We start from the raw sequence: 18,828 nt of genomic DNA on the forward strand, positions 1-18,828 counted from the left end.
AGAAGCTGCTGACTAGGGGACACCTGGGGCAGAGCAGCTGGGGTGCTGCTGGGTTGGTCCAGTGGCACCCAGAGCGGCGCTACGGGACCAACCGGCAGCGCCCCAGCTGCTGTACCACAGGCGTCCGGAGCAAAGCCGCGGAGCACGGGGGCAGCGGGACAGCCCAGACGCGCCGTGGCTATCCTGCTGCCCTCGGGCTCCGCGGCTTTGCTCTGCTTTGCTCCCCATCCCCCTGGTCTGCAGACCAGGGGGAGGGGGAGCAGAGTAGAGCAGAGCGGCGGAACGCGCGGCCAGCTGACAGCCCAGACGCATCTGGGCTGTCAGCTGGCCGTGTGCTCCGCTCTGCTTCCCCCCCCCCCCCATGGTTTGCAGACCAGGGGGAGGGGGAGCGGAGCGGAGCAGAGCAGAGCGGCAGAACGCGCGGCCAGCTGACAGCCCAGACGCATCTGGGCTGTCAGCTGGCCGCGTGCTCCGCTCTGCTCCCCCCCCCTGCAGATCAGGGGGAGGGGGAGCAGAGCGGAGCACAGCAGAGCGGCGGAACGCGCGGCCAGCTGACAGCCCAGACACGTCTGGGCTGTCAGCTGGCCGCGCGTTCCGCCGCCGCTTTGCTTCCTCTCCCTGGTCTGCTCGAGACCAGGGAGAGGAAGTGCCCCGTTCGTAACTGCGGATCCGACGTAAGTCGGATCCGCGTAACTCAGGGACTGCCTGTATTGGAAATTGAGCTCCTCCACAGTGTGACAATCGGGCTAGTCCTGAGTCTCTATTTTGGAATTTATAATCTAGTTCATGTAGTTGCAAAACGTTTTGGACTTGGTCTGGCTACCCCTCTGTTATGACCTGAGTGGTGCTGTGGCCTTGAGTGCCAGGCTGCAATGCCTGGAGCACAGAGCCTGGCTCAGCTCCATTGGATAGGAACCACCCTGTGGGGTGAGTGTGAAGTGGACTCATTTTCTAAATTTACCCTCTATATTCATGCTGGGATTAGGACTGTGGTGCTGGGGGGAAAGTAGTGTTGTAGGTGGCAGGTGCCCCCTCAGCAGGCAAAAAGGAGGCAACACCAGAGAGGGAAGAGAGGGACACTAGTCTGTGATCTTGGACACCCCCCTTGAATTTGGACCCTGGATGGGTTGCAAAAAAAGACAACATGCAGTTACTGGGTTACCTTAGTAAAAAGTTTGGGAACCACTGCAATCAAATATAGTTCATAGTATAGTGGACCTTTTGCTTCTAGTGTAATTTGTTGTTTGCTTTTGGAGACAGAGTTGCAGTTAACTGAAAACATGCTTTTTACCTATAGACAGAATTAATATTGAGTAAGTACATAACAAAGTTTTGTTTACATAATGCATCTTTGGTTGCAGGGTCACAGGTTGTGGGGTGGGCCATTGGGTAAGCATTAGGTATGTGCTTTCAAAGACTATATGGTGAGGACTCTCACTCACGTGGCTTTGTGGAGAGAAGTGGTTATATTTGCACTGGTGTCAGCCGACGGTCAGGGCAGTGTGTGTGTGTATGTTTCCGAGAAAAGGTTTAATGTCCGTGTCTTTACTGCTAGGACCGGGGTCCCATCGCAGAGGGTGGCCAGCAGGCCAACAGACGCCCCGTTATATAGGAAGAGCTTATTACACCTTACATGTTAGCTGCTAGAACACAGGGGTTCCTTTGCAGTGGGCAGCCTAGGAAAGGCTGAAAAGGTGCCCCAACGGATCTTGTCACCTGGGAGTGACACAGATCCAAACGCCCAAGCTCTCCCTATGTCTGTCCCTTTATGACCGGCTGAAGTTCTTTTAAATTGTGCTTGGTTCTATTACAGCAACTGAAGGAGTCAGGTTAAACCTTAAACAGTTACAGGTTTATTTGAGGAAGCTTATAAATCATATGGTTGCAATGGCTATTGTTCTATTTCTTAACTACTAGCAAAATATAGATCTTAAAAATGGTTACAAAGAAGATAAAGATAGAAAAATAGAAATAATGGTACCAAGTAACAGCTTACTCTTTCTATGTGTACACTTAAGACAGAGGACCAAATCCAGGTACAATTTTTACCCCCTTCTGTGCCTCTCGACTCCAGCATGTCAGGCCAGGGCCGGTCCCTCAATTCCTAGGAAAGACGAAAATACGAGGTGGGCGTCCCCATAGAACCTCGGGAGGTCAAACACCTAACCCGACCAGCAGGTAGAGAGTAGAATGACACTGCAAGTGAGTGTGTGCTGGACCTATCTTATATACCCATGGGGTCACGTATTTCTCTTTCTTGTCTGTCATGCCAAATGGGGCTGGTCTGTCTTTTGTGAGACCAGTTCTTACAAGGGAGTTGTGAACTTAATTTACACTTGTATGAGAGAATTGAGATGATTAAATTGGAAGTACTGGACATTCTTTTCTCAGTGGGAAATTCCTCTCCCAGGGACTGTGTGTGTTCGAATCAACATAGGTGCCAGCCGGCCACTTCTTGCAGCCTCGAGGCCAGCTTATTGCCTTAATCACTCTCTCCTCATATCTATGTTTTCAGCTTCTCAGGATCAGATGAGCCAGCATAGACTATGCTGATATTATTGCTCCTTCTCTGCCCTGTATGCTTCAGAGAGGCAAATAAGATGGATGAGATTGGGGGGGGGGGGGCAGTCTGTCTGGCTACAACTGGTCTAGGGCTTCTATGGGGCTTTTTTTTGGAGTGAGTGAAGAATCCATATTTTTGTCTTTTGTCAAGGCACAATGATTTTAGCTGTGAAGGTCCCCATTATGGACACTCCCAGCATTTTATGTATGGTTTTGGTGGTATACTTGTTTTGATCTTACAGATCAGTATTTCCTGATTGAGGCAGGGACAATCTTTAGTTCTATGTTTGTTTAATACCCAGTGAAACTGGGACTTGGTCTTGAGTGGAGCTTCTAGGCTCCATCTTAATACAAATAACAAAGAGTGAAAACTAGGGAGAATTCTTTAATCCATACATTTTTAAAGGTAGTCAGTTTGATGCTTTTCAACTTTTCCATTTTTGCTTTAAATCATGCTATTGTGAAAAAAATGAAAGGAGGAAAAATAATAATAATAATAATAATAATAATAATAATAAAATAAAGCACAGACTCTTTGAACTGTTTTTGCTGTATTGAATAGCTAGGATGTTTGGGGCTATCATGAACTGTTTATCAGTTTCTTTCTCTGCTTCTTCTTCTATGAGACATAGCTATTATAGTTTTGCTACTTTATTATGAAGAAGAAAAATGCTGCTTTAAAACATCATAATTTACATGAAACAAGCATAGAAACAGCTTACTTGCCTTGTCAAAACAAATTAAAACTTTTAAATATTTTCATAGAATCATAGAATACTAGAACAGAAAGAGACCTTAAGAGATCATCAAGTCCAGTCCCCTGCCCTCAAGGAAAGACCTGTATCTGCTGCTGCCGCCAAACAGCATGCTTCCAGTTCCAAATGAAGTATGGTTGAACAATCTGCTCATAACACTGAGGTTCTGCTGAAACAACTTGAGGCATTGAAGGAGAGTTACTAAACTGTGCAAACAGCAAAGATTTTATTTGGTTACTTGTTGCATGTAATTCTGAAGTAATTTGTGTTTCTTAAGTAAACATAACTAAATAGGACTACAATAATGAAAAATGTCTTGATTGACTCGCTTCTTGTGGATGTCATGATAATGGGTCTTCAGGAGGAATGCAAATGAGGTGACGACAGCCACCTTATACAATAAGCTGAAAAGTTTATCTTTCACCAACCAAACCAACCAGGTTCAATTTCCCCCTCTACTTGGTGGAGAGATGCTGCCTGAGGGGTTTGTGATGCCCAGTGTTGGATTTCAGTGCCTAAGGTAGCACTCAGAAAGCTAAGGCCTTTTGTGAATCTAGTCCTTGGCATGGGAATTTAGGGCAAAATGTTCAAACTTGGATGCTTAATGGTAGGCTACTAAATTCATTTTTAGGCACCAAAATGAACATGGTTGTCAAAGGTACTGGGCATCTGAAGCTCCCATTGAAGTCACTGATAGTTATGGAAGTTTAGCATCTCTGTAAAATCAGTCCATTTTTAGGCAGCTGCCTGAATGTAGAGTAAAGACCCTAACTTTAGGCATTTGTGTTTAAAAATATAAGCTGTAGAAATTAGTGGCATACTACCAGCATTCTGGGAGCTGTTCTCCCATGGCTGCCTTTGTTCCGATCTTCCCCATTATTTCCTTTATCGTATTCAGTATCTGTAGTATAAAGTTTATAAATTTCCCCTCATATTTGAATAATCCTGATAAACAAGATCCTGAATCCAAATCTAGTTCAGTTGCAAAAATCAGACTTAAGGCACATTACTAGGATTTAATTAAAATTGGTTTAAATTCAGTGACTTTCCTTTGTTCTGTTATCACACTAATGTGAGGGGATTGGAGGTTTATTATAGGGGGGAAAAATACTTGAAACTTTGCACTCAGTCAGTTGTTACAGTAAAAAGGCATGTGGAAGCTTTCTTGTGCTGGCAGTTTCTCTTGTTGCCTGCTTCTGACAGAGTCTAAAACTGGCTGAATATCCAGTAATGAAAAATATTTAAGGCATGGTTGTTGGCTTTTTTCCAATATTGTGTAAGAATTTTGGTCAAAGCAAGTTTTATGCATTCACTCTGTTAAACTTTATGGAATTTCTATTACATTTTCTAGAAACTAAATGGAGTAAGTCTTTATAAAATATTGTAAAAATATATTTTCCCATAGAAATTCTGTAAAGCACTTTGGTTTAGTAAAACCTGTTGTCCCTGGGCTATTGTCAAAATATCTTGCATCAGGATTTGTGATATCTTTATAAAATCACATATTAGTGTTTTGCCAAACATTTTTATAAATATATTAGTAATTTTCAAGTGATAGAATAACCCTTTAAAGCAGCATCGTGTCTTTTGTGTTTCTTTATAGCACCATCAGCACTTTATCTCTCCTCACCTCATTCTGTTTAAAAGTGGCCTATTGGCTTGATATATTGATCTGACTTAGTCCCATGCCTAAAATTGATTTTATTCTCAATGGCACTGTCATCAAACTTTCTTTTTCTTTTTTACCAAGATGGCATGTGATTGGTTTATTTGATTGTAAAAGGCAACTGTGCTTGGTTATAATCAATACACTTGTGTTGACTGCTTCTTATCATTCTCAATATGACTGCATTAACAAATCAACCCTGAAAATGTTCCAGATCTCTGTCAAACTGTGCAGCAAAAACCTGCTGCTATTCGAGAGGAAATATTGTGCTGTTGTTGTGCAGTAGGTACTTTCTGGGAGACCATTCACAATGATGCTGTATTAAATGTACTGTGGTATAAATTTGTATTATGGACAATACTGTGGTAAAGTCAAAGCAACATTTTAATATTTGTTTTCTTTTAAACAGTTTACACTCTAATAATTCATTCACCTCTTAAATCTTTTCTATTGATAAAATGTTACCGTATATATTTGTGTCAGTGACTATTAGATGATAACAGAACAAGTGAAACGATCAGTAAATGTAACATCCAGAATAAGAGGAGGAATTTTCCCTTTATTTTCTAAGTTTTCCTTTTGTAATATCTACACTGTGTTTTCTCAGTTAATGCAGGTGGCATGTCAGCCAGCCATGCCAATTATTAAATTGACTGTGCTATATTGTAAGTGAATCAGGCCACATGATAGCAGTGCTAAAATGGGCCCTCAGCATGTGTGATATGGTCACTCAGCATGTGCCAGTTTATAAGCTAGAGAGAGGCCAGTTATCATGGCACGTTAGTACAGCTGAAACATTCTTTATTCTGAGACAGCTCCATGATCTCCAAAGGCTGGATTTAGTTTTTACCTCATGTACTACAGCCTGAGTGGAAGTAGAGTTAGAATGTCACAGTGAAAAATAAGAGATGGGGTTAATTTGTAAAAAATAAAAAAGACTAACAATGGAAACCAGGAAATGTGTCCTGGTGTTCTCATTGGTAACAAGAGAGAGGGGATAGGGCATTTTCCTCTTCTACCAGAAGAGAGATTTCGAGACTGAATGAAGTGTTTGCATTTTCAAGGGGAAAATTTAGGTCCCTCTGTCCACAGCATTTTTAAAATACACCTCTGAATTAACACTTTTATGGGAAATTATTTTTTCTTGTCTTCTTTGTTCTTCCTTCATCTGGCCTCCCTAGATATGTGACAGATGGCGCTGAATTTTACATCTAAAAATGATATGGATGGGGAAATACTATTCCTCTCTTCTTTTTTTATACCTGTGTGTCAAGTCAGAGGTTGTATCTACATCATTGTAATGCTGATAGATGACTGCAATATAAATGGAGATACATATGTTTCTCCCATTATCAAACATTACAATAGGATTATGGGAGGCATTAATATTGTATCTCAAAGTGTGGGTTCATGTTTAGCTAGTATATATTGAAATTCAGTCCTCTAATTTTCAACAATTTTATGAGGAAATATGAGTTTTAAATGTGTTCCTGATGTTATTGTTTTCAAGATTTCGTCTTTCTGAGAAGGAATTTTTCTTTGGAGTTGTTTGTTGCTGTGAGTATTATGCGTAGTGAGAATCTGACCGGAGCTGCCCCAGGCTCCCCAGCTGCCAGGGAGCTGGGCTGCTGCCCATCATGGCCTCAGCCTTCCCTGGCAGCTGGAAAGCTGGGCTGCCAGTAGGGATGTCAATGTGTAGTTGACTACATGATTAACCGATAAGCCTGATTGTATTGGTTAATCCTATTGACTACATGCACTCCCCCTCCCCTTGCTGCCTCTGTATCAGAGGCAACAAGGGGAAGTGTAGAGGCAGGTGCCAGTGCCCATGGGGATCTGGCTTTTAAATCAACTCTGCATGAGCAATGGATCCTGCAGAGCAGCCTGCCCCTTCCCCACCACTGCACTGCTGCCTCTGATGGAGAGGCAGCAGCACAGAGGGTGTGGTGGGCAGGTGGGATTGGGTACACATGGGAAGCCAGCTTTCAAGCAGGCTGCCTGTACGTATCTGCTCCTGCGAAGCCACTTGTCCCCCTCCCCCACATACACACACTGCTGCCTCTCTCTGAGGAACCAGTGTGTGGGCGGGGAGAGGCGGGAGCCAATACATGCGGGGGGCCAACTCCACAGAGCCGCCTGCACCTCCTCACAGAGGCAGCAGCACTGGGGAGAAGGCGGGGGGATTGCTCCATAGGATGTTGTGCAGCCTTTGTCTGTGGGAAGCTCGGGCCCCCCACAAACAGGGGCTGCTGCTGCGGCAAGCTTTTAAATTGGCTCCCCTCATGGATCGGCTTTCCCCCTGCCACTCTGTGCTCCTGCCTCTGCTACAGCAGCTCGGAGGCAGGAGGCTCCCCTGGAATGTAGACAGGAGCACACTGGCTGCCAGCCCTGCTTCCTCCAAGGGCTATCAAATAATGGTGTAACAACTAAGATTTTTTGTGATTACACCATTATTATTAATATCTAACATCTCTAGTTGCCACGTGTCATGGCCCCAGTCCCTCCTGGGTGCCTGGGCAGTGTAGGCAATTTTGGGAAGGCTCTTCTTCCCTTGACTACATTACTCTCCACCCATGTCCCTCTTCCTGAGTTTCTCTGGAAGAGAAATCTTTGCAGATTCCCAGACAGGGAACCAGAAAGTGGAGCCATGCAGTGGTCAATCTCTCTGGCATACTGTCCTTCAGATTCTGTAAATTTCTGTTCTGCTATCTGCGAAGGGATAACACCTTCTGAGTCTCTTCTGTAGCAGCTAATGTGCAGTGATGTGAAGGGATTAGCAAAAAGAGGCTGTGTTATCATCTGGGACTGAGGTAAGAATAGTAAGTTTACTGTGGAAGGACAGGAGGTAAGAAAAAGGGTCCAGGTATCTCTGGGTTAAAGAGAGATTTCTCTATGGATTCTTGGGTTTTGCAAACTCTGCATCCTAACTAATAAGAAAATCTTAACAACAGCCCACAAACACTTGTGTGTTTAGTGAAACATTTTCTATATTCAGCTCTACTTCTTCCCTTAGTTAGGAAGCACCAGATCTGGTAGGTTTGAGCTCCATCTACCTTTGCCTGCCAGTTGTTTCTGCTTGGTCTCTAAATCCACTATCAATTAAAGAGGAAGGGATCTTTGTCTGATTCTTTTCAGGTTGCCCAAGGTAAGTATTATACAGTCATCTATATATTTGAGAGAGTTTGTCTGTCTGTGTGTCTGTCTCTCTGTTGTTCAAGAACTTCTCTTACAGTGTAAGAGCTGGGACACCAAATTTAGTATAGTTTCTTCTTCTCGTAACTTAAAACAGGGTAAAGTTTTGGTTGTGCCAGGAAAATAGAATGTGCCTTCAATGGGATTGCTTTTCAGAAAATCATATGGAAAAGAGATAGAGTCACCAGGAGTCTGGGGGTGCGCTCCTCCCCCTTCCAAGATTGCCCCAGCCTTGAGCCTCCGACCCCACAAATGTCCTTTGGAGAGGGCAGGGGAGCTGAAGCTTCTCCCCCTCTGATTCATACAGGGAAAGTGCTGGCTGTTCCCCTTCACCAGAAAGCAAGGGGAAAATGAACAGTTTGCTCCATTCCTCTCCCTGCTTGAGGAGTGTAGGGGGGGCAGGTGAACCTGGAACATCCCTCCTCCAGCTGTGCCTGCTGGAACTGCAACAGCCATGGAGAGGCTCTTCTCCCCTAGTCCCAAGTTGCTGCAGTGAAAGAAGGCTGGAGTAGTCTTCTGTTCCCAGGGCAACCTGCAAACTGAACCCCTCGTCCCCAGCTCCACCCCAGAGCAATGATTTAAATGAAGCATGTACATTTTCATTTTATTTTCAAAAAAAGAAAAATTGAGTTAAGGACCCCAGCAACACCAAGTAAAACTTCAACAAGTTGAACCTCTCCAGTCTGGCACCCTGGGGACCTGACCAGTGCTGAAACAGAGAATTTGCTGAACCATGAGAGGTCCACATTGTCTAATAGCATTACTACTGCTTAATGGGCTCTGAGAAGATATTTGAGGTAAAAGATAAAGATATTTGAGGGAGTGGCCGTGTTTGTCTGTAACTTTAAAAACAACGGTTGTCTTGTGAAACCTTAGAAAATAACTAAAATATATAGGATCATGAGCTTTTGTGGGTAAGACCAATGTCCAACTCATCTGATGAAGTGGGTCTTACCCACGAGAGCTCATGATCCTGTATATTTTTGTTAGTCTCTAAAAGTGCCACAAGACTACTCACTATATTTAGGGGTAAATTAGAGCTAAATAACAGCACAGCACACTGAGAGCCAGGACTGGTGGCTGTGAACAAACTTGGTGTGACTACGAGAAACTTGGCCACGCCCATGATCAGTGGAGTTCCAGCTAATTAAAACCATGCCAGGCCACAGATGTTCCTGGACCAGAGAGTGCCAGACTAGAGAAGTTTAATCAGTATTTATTAATATTTGTTTAAAAATGAGGAAAAATAGGTATTGTACTGTAATTATGAATGTTTAAAACAGAACAAAGTTTTTCTGCAGTTACATTTTTAAAATAGTAGGAGGCCTAATTGCATATGCCCCGTTGTACATGTGGTGTAGTACTTGCACAGATAAAGGGCAAGTTAAGTAGCTCAGTGGCCATTTCTATTTGCAGTTCCTGGTTTATGTGGGCAGTGATGGCAACTGTATGCACAAGTGTGGCGGGGTAGTCCCGCCCCTCCCGGAAACCGCCGGGACGCCGCGGCCGCGGGGGGAAGGCTCACCCCCCGGAGGGGAGTGGATCACCGCCCATTGTCCCCGAGCAGGGGGGCCGGCACACCGGCCGGGTGACGAGCCGGGGCCGGCCGGCAGCGCAGAGAGGGGGCGGGACCGAGCTGACGTAGCGATGACATCACGGGGAGGACGGTCCTGGGAGGGGCCGGAGGCTGACGAGGGGGGTGACATAATCTGCCTGCGACCGGCGGGTAGTTTAAAAGGTCGCAGTGGACCAGCCAGAAGGGGGAACGCCGAGGAGACGCCCCCCCCCCGAGAACCGGCGAGTGGACGTTATTATTGGAGGCCCTGGGCAGGATCAGAGGAAGAGCCCAGGTGAGCCTATGGGTTCTGGGGGAAGAAGCAGCCCAGGGCAGGGACGCGGACCCTGAGGGCAGGGGAGTTTAGGGGTCTCGACCCCCCCTGCTAGGTGGGGAGTTCTTTTCCCCGACCTTAGGGCCCTGGGCTGGGGTCCGGAGCGAGGGCGGGCCCGGACCCCCTTCCCCCAACCGCCTAACAAAACCGAACGGACTCGGTCACTTCAAGGCGCTTATAATCAGAGAACTGAGGGGGGGCGGACGTAAGCCCCTCCGCACAGGGGTGGAACCCCTACAACAAGATACACTGGATGCAGTTACATGTGTGTTTGTGTATGCAGACCTCCAATTTAAAAACGTGCATCTCTATTCACTTTATTAAATCGGCATTTTGCAAATTGAGGCTTAGTTTCATATTTATTTTTTGTGTTATTGTCTTTTATTAAAAGGACTACTGTAATAGCAGTGTTAAGTTCTGTTTTGAAACAAGAATCAGCATAAAGTTGCAAATAAACCATTTAACCAAGTGATATCAATACAACGATCTTTTAATTTAATCTATTAGGGTACATCTACTCTGCACCGTTATTTTGAGATAACTAGCATTATAGCGAAATAACAGTGCAAGCATCTACACAGCCATTCCGTTACTTTGAAATAATTTCAAAATAGCAGACGGCTTATTCTGAAATCTGTAAACCTCATTCTATGAGGAATAATGCCTATTCTGAAATAGCTATTCCAAAATAAGGTGTATATATAGACATTCCATTGCTGCTCTTTCAAAATAACCACTCACGGGGCTATTCTCAGTTATTCCTCCCCTGTGCCTCTTGGGGCTCTAAATCAAGGTAGCACATCTACATTAGGGAAGCCTGCCTTGGACTAATTTTGAGGCTTCCCTGTAGTGTAGACGTGCTATTTCAAAATAACCTATTTCAGAATCACTATTCCGAAATATCTTATTTCAAAATAAGCATGCAGTGTAGACATACCCTTAGTGTATGTCTATATCGCAACATTATTTCAAAATAACTAGTATTATTTTGAAATAACTTAGTCTGCATCTACACAGCAGGCAGTTATTTCGAAATAATGTTGAAATACTGTCAAGCTGGAGGACTTATTATTCTGATTCCTGTAACCCTTATTGTACGAGGAGTAAGAGAAGTCAAAGGAAGAGTGCTTTATTTAGAAATAAGTGCTGCATAGATGCTCCCAATTTCAAAATAAGTTTCAAAATAAACTATGCACATGACATAGCTCAATTTGCATTGCATATTTCGAGTTAAACCCTGCTGTGTAGATGCACCCTAAGAGAAACATTCTTAGACCTCAGCATCACCAGTAGATGTGAGAAACATGTGAATATTGGTCTTCATTCAAATCAGTGCCATTTCTACTTAAAAGAAAATGACTTCACGAATATTAACTATCAACTAATTGAGACATAATTAAATGCAAATGCTACGTAATGTAAGCAATTGAGGGAGAGGCCTGTGGTTAGGGAATTAGCAACTGATTTAGTACACACAGCTAACAGCATCACCTAAGAATAAATTAGAATGCAAGAACTATTGTTGCTACTAGTGCTTGCAAAAGCACTATAACTGTTCTGCAAATAGCTACATAATGTTACACCATAAAGATCCTCAATTTTACAATAATTGTGTTGATAAATCAATTCAGGAGAGTTATTCAATAACATGAACCTGAAGAGATTTGCATGATTCCTTTGGTAAAGAAAACTAAAATGGATATTTTCTTATTAGCTAGTAGAACTAATTTGGGTGAAACTCCTGCCATGCTCCAGGTCATGTTGACAATTGGGAATGGACTCCCATTAGAACTATACCACTTGACATGTATTGTTTGAGTTCAGTTGTGACTTTTCCTTTTCTTTCTTTTATTTGTACAGAATAGTATCAAAACTGTGTTTCTGATGTATTACTGTGGAGAAATTTTCAAGGTCACTCATTTTCATCTTATGGGAAAAATATCAAGAAATAATGTCCACTAACTTCTCATCCAGCTATCACTGAAAACCAAGAAGGCAATCAGGGTATAGTGTATAGAACATATCTACTTTAGTCAAAGATCCACAAAATTGCTGAAAATTGTCTGTGTATGTCATTTAGACAGAGATTTTATTCCATGTCATACTAGTATTCATTCAAGAACTGGAATAGAAAAGAGTTTCACAGAGGAAGAGTTTTTCTATTGTTAGTAGGACTCTCCAGTTTTGTTTTATTGACATTAGAGCTGCCTTAGATTCTCAGATTTTGAGGTAGAAAAATAGGAACAAATGTTGCCCGGAGCTTGTAAATGCTGCTGAAGTAAACACAAGATTTTATAATTCTTTGTATACTAACCAAAAATATTTACTACATGGAAATTATTGAGTTGGTAAGAGCAAAAAGAACAAGAGTTCAGACTTTGTTTCATGCTCTGTTTTATTTCCAAACTCCTCCTTAAAAGGCTAGTATGTCCAAGAGGACTATAAATAATGACAAATTTCAGGTAAATAGTTTTTGTTCTGTCTACAGTGATGTATTTTGATTAGTTTTCCAGTGATTAACTTCTCTACTACCCCTCCCAGAATAAAAATTGGGTCAACTTCTGCTTGTAGTGCATGGATTTTAATTAGAGACATGTACTGTGAGGGAGTGACAGCCTTCCTCCGTCAATGCTATATAAGAAAAAAAGGTGACTTCACAAATGAACCTTCAGTCTCAGTGTGAGGTCTCTTTCATTCTAGGCTCTTATTCAGTGCATCAGAGAATGTCAGAGTACGATGGGAAGAAAATGAGCTGGCAAAGTGTTTCTATCTCTAGCAGCTGTCTGGTTTGTTATTGGGCAGAAATCATTTGTTGAATGTGCAAAGTATAATGAACTTCTATTCTTTACAATGCATTCTATCACAATTTTAATGTATCTCTCTTTGCCCTGTTCAACATTATTGATTGCAACAGTACATTTTGCAGGGGAAAGTTAGTGTAAGGCTACGGTTCACACCAAGGGTGGGCAAGGCAGCGTCTGTGGGCCAGATCCAGCCCGCTAAGCTGGTTGATCTGGCTCACAGCCATCCTGCCACTCCCATGCCCCCAGGCCAATTGAGACTTGGGAATGGGGAGCACGCAAAGTCTCCTCCCGCCACCCAGAGCGCATGGTGTCAGACTGAACTGCCAGCTATTCAAAACAGCTGGCAGTTCTCTCTAGGCACCGCACGCCCCAGCCAGGGGCAGAGGGTGAGAGAGTTTGCACATTCCCATGCCCCCAGGCTCTAAATGGCCTGGGGGCAGGAGCAGCACATGAAGTCTCTTCCTTCTGCTAGGGGCACTCAGTGCTAGAGTGAACTGCTAGCCATTCAAACCAGCTGGCAGTTCTTTCTAGGCGCCAGGAGTATGGGGGCAAAGACTTCACATGCTCCCCCACTCCCAGGCCAATTAGAGTCTGTGGGTGAGGGAAGCCTCCTGGCCCCCTCCCCTTCCACTCAAGGCCTCATCCCTTCCAGGCAGCCTGTGACTACTTCAGACATTTGTGATGTGGTCCCCATTCAGAAATCATTGCTCACCCCAGGTCTACAATAAACTGTTTGGTTGGTCTTGTTATGCCACTTGGGTATGTGAAAAATCTAATTGTAATTATAAAGCCAGGATTTTAGGTACTATACCTACAGGATTTTTCCTCATCTGGAGAATTTGGGAGGAATCTAAATAGTTACTGGTATGAAAGCTAGGAAATTGTAGCTGTCAATTATTTCACATTGTGTATTGATTGTTTTTGTAATCTATACAATTACCCATTGAAAATTAAACTGAAAAGTGACTGTATTTAAGACAAGGTCTTTAAAGGTGAATGTTGATTGTTCTAATTCAGGTTTGTCCCAAATCTGTAGGCATTTCCAATATTTTAATTTTCTTTTCACCTGCCTTGCTTGAACTTTACCATACTTGGTGTGCTTTTTATTTTTAACACCGCTCACCCAGGGGTGGGGCCTCCCATGTGCTGCGTGCCCGGGGCCGGTGCTGCCCCTGTGCTGTGCATCTGGGCTGGTACCGCCCATACGCTGCACACCCGGGGCCGGGACTGGCACAGACCTTGTGACGCACACCCGGGGGTGAGGCCACCTAACCGCAGCGTGCCTGGGGCCAGCACTGACCATGTGCTGTGCGCCCGGGGCCACCGCTGCCAATGCACCCAGAGGCTGGTAGCGCCCATGTGCCATGTGCCTGGTGGCGGGGCTGGTCCCGATCACTCGGCGGACGCACAGAAATAGCCCGGCGGGCACCGGGTTGGGGACCACTGTGTTAAAGTGACATTGAGGCTGATCTTTCCATATCAGTACAGGGTTATAAATGGTGAAAGAAACCTCCGAAATCCGACACTCTGGAATTGCGGGTTGTCCAGTCTAGTCCCCAGAATTATTGAAAGTGGTTTCTGTAACTAGGTTCAGGTTCTTTGATACATGCATGTTATGGTGACAAGGCCATGTCTTTAGAGGACTCATAGGGCATGGCTATACAGCAGGGCAAAACTCAAAATAAGCCACGCAACTTGAGCTATGCTAATTGCACAGCTTAAGTAAAAATAGCTTATTTCAACTTTTGGCACACTCTACACAGCAGTTATTTCAAAATAGAACACTCTTCCCCCATTTCTCATGAAATGAGGCTTACAGAAGTCAGAGTAAGAAGCCTGTTATTTTGAATTTATTTCAAAATAATGGGCTTGATGTGTAGATTCCAAAATAACGCTGCTGTGTAGACATAGCCATATTGGTCCCATACTGCTTAACTCCTGGTTTTCCTGTGATGTTTAATATGAGGATTTCCCCTCAGGAGAAATATGCTTCTGTTACCACTAGTGAAATGTTTTGGTAATTTTTTTACTCATTTGATACCATTCATGTACCTTTCCCCTGGACTTCATTCTTTACCGCACTATGAAGCCAGGATCTTCCATCCATTAAGACCCCTCTGTACTGTCCTTTGCCCCTATAGCTTCTGCTTTTTCCTCAGTGGTAAAGTTGGACTTCTTCTCAATAGCTGGTTTAGCATACAGGGCTGTACCAGGAAGCCCCTTCTTCTCAAGTTCACTGGAAGAAGGTTTTATTTACAAATCTTACATAAAAGTATAGATAAAGACCATGGATCTAGAATAGGATCATTGTAGTTAGATTTTCGGCCCAGTTATTTTTTGCTGTGTTCCTTATTGTAAAGTAAATAGCTAGTGTTTTGTCCATTCTGTAATTTTAGATACTTAATTTTAACTGGAGCACTTCATTTCCTTCCCGACATTAAATGTAATCCTCCTAGTGGAGCTCTACTCTCTATTTCCTTGAAATATGTTCCGTTAGTGACTCTCTTCTTATATAATTAGATGTGCACTTCAGCTTGACCCAAGAGAACCCCAAAATACTATATATGTTTGTGGTGTAGCCAAAGACAGATGTTGGCCCTGCTAATTAACAAAGAACTCTTAGAACCAAATAAGGAACTTTGTTCCCAGCCTGCTGAAGCAGGCTTGTATGAAGGGGGGAGGATATGAAGGATGCAAAAGCACCCCTTAGGGTCCCCCAAGTAAGCATGCTCTGGCCGGCAAGGAAAAGGCAGGAGTCAGTACGCTGCCTGAGCTTCCCTCTCCCATGCTCTGACCAGCTGGGAGAAGGCTGGGGCTGATTTCCCTGCTTACTTGGGGGTGCATTCACTCCCTTGCAGTCCATATTTACCAAAAAAAGCACTCTTTTCCCCCCAGAAATTTCTGTGTACGGGCCTGGAAACACTTTACACATTTTGACACTCAACTAAAATGGAAAGATTTTTGTTTTGCTTTTCTTCGTTTCAGTTGTGGATATTAAAATCTAGCGGCTGAAAAAAAATCCATGAACTGAAAATTATTTTTTTCCTGAAATCCCTGCAAACTCAGCTTGTTCACTTGCCTGTCTCAGTTATACTTAAATTATTTGAGTATATACCATATTTTATTCATGTGTATCACATACTCACAATTTATTTACAGTAGCTGTGACAAGTGAGAAGATAACAAAAGCCACCCATATCGAAGTTCACTTCAGCAGAGTTCAAATTCTGCTACATAAGTACATCTGAGAATTGTAGCATGTTCTTTTAATATCAGGCCATAGAAGACAGTCATTCTGATGAGTAATTTATTTACTTTGGTTTTACACAACAACAGAATCTAATTTATTTGTGTGCCCATCTGGGCTAGATAGCTCATTTTAAGTTAATTTAACAATGATAGACTGCTACTGGCCTTTTCTTTCCCAGGAGAAGAGGTTGACAGACAGCTGTGTAGAGATGCTATCTATCCAATTCCCATTGTCTGTGAAGTTCCATGCCCAAAGGATTGTGTGCTCAGCATGTGGTCTGGATGGTCCTCCTGCTCTCACACCTGCTCAGGCAAAACCACAGAAGGAAAACAGATGCGATCCCGCTCTATTCTGGCATATGCAGGTGAAGGTAAGGTTGCATACTTCAGCAGTCAGTATTTGGTCTGAATTGTTAATTGACTTTACAATGTTGAAATAATTCAATGATCAGAGTGAACAGCTTACTACAGTGCATCTTTTCTTTCAAAATAAAGTGTATTATATTTAATTTAAAAAGTTGGCAGTGTTAATTTTTAATACATGTGTTTTTTTCAGTTTTAATGAAATGATTATTTGGTGTTTTTCTTTGCTTTGGTTTGTCTTTGTTCTTGTGTTTGTACAAGTGTGTCATTTCTTATTGTACATGCTTTTTTTGCTATTCTGCATTTACATTAAACTCGAAAAATGATTTATCATAAACAGACCACAATGTAAGATATTTGCAGGTCTTTTGCAATCCTACATTACTCATAACTTACAACAGTATCCTGCAAACACTTAAGCATAGGAGTAAGTGTTTGCAGGATTAGAGTTTGTTGGTATCACAGATAAATCACTTTTCCATATCCATAGTTAAAGTTGTTATTGTTCATAATAATAATCATTTGTGTGTCCTCCCTCCCGAGCTTAATCTCATAGGGCTCTGGAAGTTGAGCCTCTGTCCATCCAAGTGTATTTACACTGACAGAATCTCTCCTTTTGGATTAAGTTAAACACAGTCTGACTTTCCTGCATTCCCACAGTAACTGCAAGCATATATCCTATCTCACAATTCCTGCATTTAGTATTAACAGAATTTGTGACCCCACAACAGCCAATTGGTTACAATGGGCAAAACACTATTGTAGCAGTTGAATATCTAGCAGACATAAGCAAACTGAGTGAACTGTATTTACATGCACACATCCAGAATGTCATTCTTTAAACTGGGAGTATCTGCCAGGTTAAGCACAGACTTTCTTCTTTTACATTCCCCCAATAATTACAAACATTGCAATTAGTATTAATACAATTTGTGACCCTACACCAGCCAAGTTGATTATAATGAGCAAAACATTACATTAAACACACCCGGGATTTCTTTCCCATTCCTTCTGGCTGTAATGAACACATTGATTCAGACCTCGCTTACACACATCTCTGCACTGCAGCATCTTGGCCATCTACACATAAGGATTTACCTGAAGGAAGAGGGGAAAGCAATGTAACACCCGTGGCTCCCCCACAAGACTCCTGCAGAGTTCTGGCAGGATAATCTCCAGGGAATCAAGAAACATTAGGAAGATGGATCAGAGCTGAGAGTTTTGACCTTAATCTTCAGACCAGCTCAGCTGGAAATACAAGGGACAATTTGTAATGGTCAGAGAAGAAGTAGCTGCTCTAGATAGATCAATCTACACAACAAAATAGAAATGCTGTTTAAAAATTAGAAAAATGAAAATTATCTCTTTCTCTTCCTCCATTCCAACATCTCAAAAATCACAATAATGAGATTTTGAAAAGACAATTATCTAAGAACAGCCCCCCAATGTGAAATTTTCCTTAACTGGTGGCTTTCATTTGTAACTCAAGATATTTGCTTTCAATTGTTTATTTAGCATTAAGGAAACAGAAATATTGCCACCCTTTACTACTGCAAATCTTGACTGTATGGCACAGAAATATAAACCTGACTTTAGGAAATGCTAGCTACCATTCGGAGTCAGGGTGTGCAATATTAAACCAAACAAAAAACCCAAAACAGTAAGTAATGTTCTACCAAAATTCTACCACAATCTTACATTTCTTTTTAAAAAGTGGCCATCTGATCCCAGTGTGAGCTGCTGGTGATCAGAACCAACCAGGATCATACTTTAGGCCCTGATTCAGCAAAGCATTTAAGCACGTGAGTAAATCTATACTATTCAGCAAGGTCCCGATTCATCACTGACTGGAGACAATGGGATCTGGAACAGGTCCCAAAGTACTAAGCATATGCTTTGCTATACAGGGATAGGATTACTCATGCTTAAAGTTAACCATGTGTTTGAGGAATTAAGGCTTTAGAGAGAAAATATAATTTATGAATAAAAGGTAACCTTGCAGAATTGAAATACCCTTACTACTATAGCTGAAGTGTAGTGTTCACCTTTTCTCAGATTAAATCATACCAGTTCAGATTATAACTTTTAGGCTTCACTTAAATTAGATCAGTTTTCATCTTCCTGACAGTAAATCCATTATACCCTTTAGTCACTTCTTGTTTGTCAAATAATTAGTGACTTTTCACCTTGAGAAATACACAACAAAGGTTTAGCTATGCTTCCAGAATTGATTGCATCATTATGTCTAAAGACAAGACTCTTCACACTGGAAAAGTATTAGATGACCAAGGCACAAATTTATGATTGTTCTTTGCTATCTTTAATGGTGCTGATAAAACAGTGTAATC

At 42.6% G+C, this 18,828-nt stretch overlaps 1 protein-coding gene across 1 annotated transcript in view; it reads left to right on the plus strand.

Moving 5' to 3' along the window:
• THSD7A (thrombospondin type 1 domain containing 7A) overlaps positions 1-18,828 on the plus strand; it is a 538,075-nt gene that overhangs the window by 360,939 nt on the left and 158,308 nt on the right. The window contains exon 10 of the mRNA XM_025180361.2: positions 16,297-16,488. Within this exon, the coding sequence (XP_025036146.2) occupies positions 16,297-16,488 (192 nt within the window). The remainder of the gene's footprint in view (positions 1-16,296; positions 16,489-18,828) is intronic.

This window comes from Pelodiscus sinensis, chromosome 2 (genome assembly GCF_049634645.1).
Source record: "Pelodiscus sinensis isolate JC-2024 chromosome 2, ASM4963464v1, whole genome shotgun sequence".
In the NCBI taxonomy this organism is placed as follows: Eukaryota; Metazoa; Chordata; order Testudines; family Trionychidae; genus Pelodiscus; species Pelodiscus sinensis.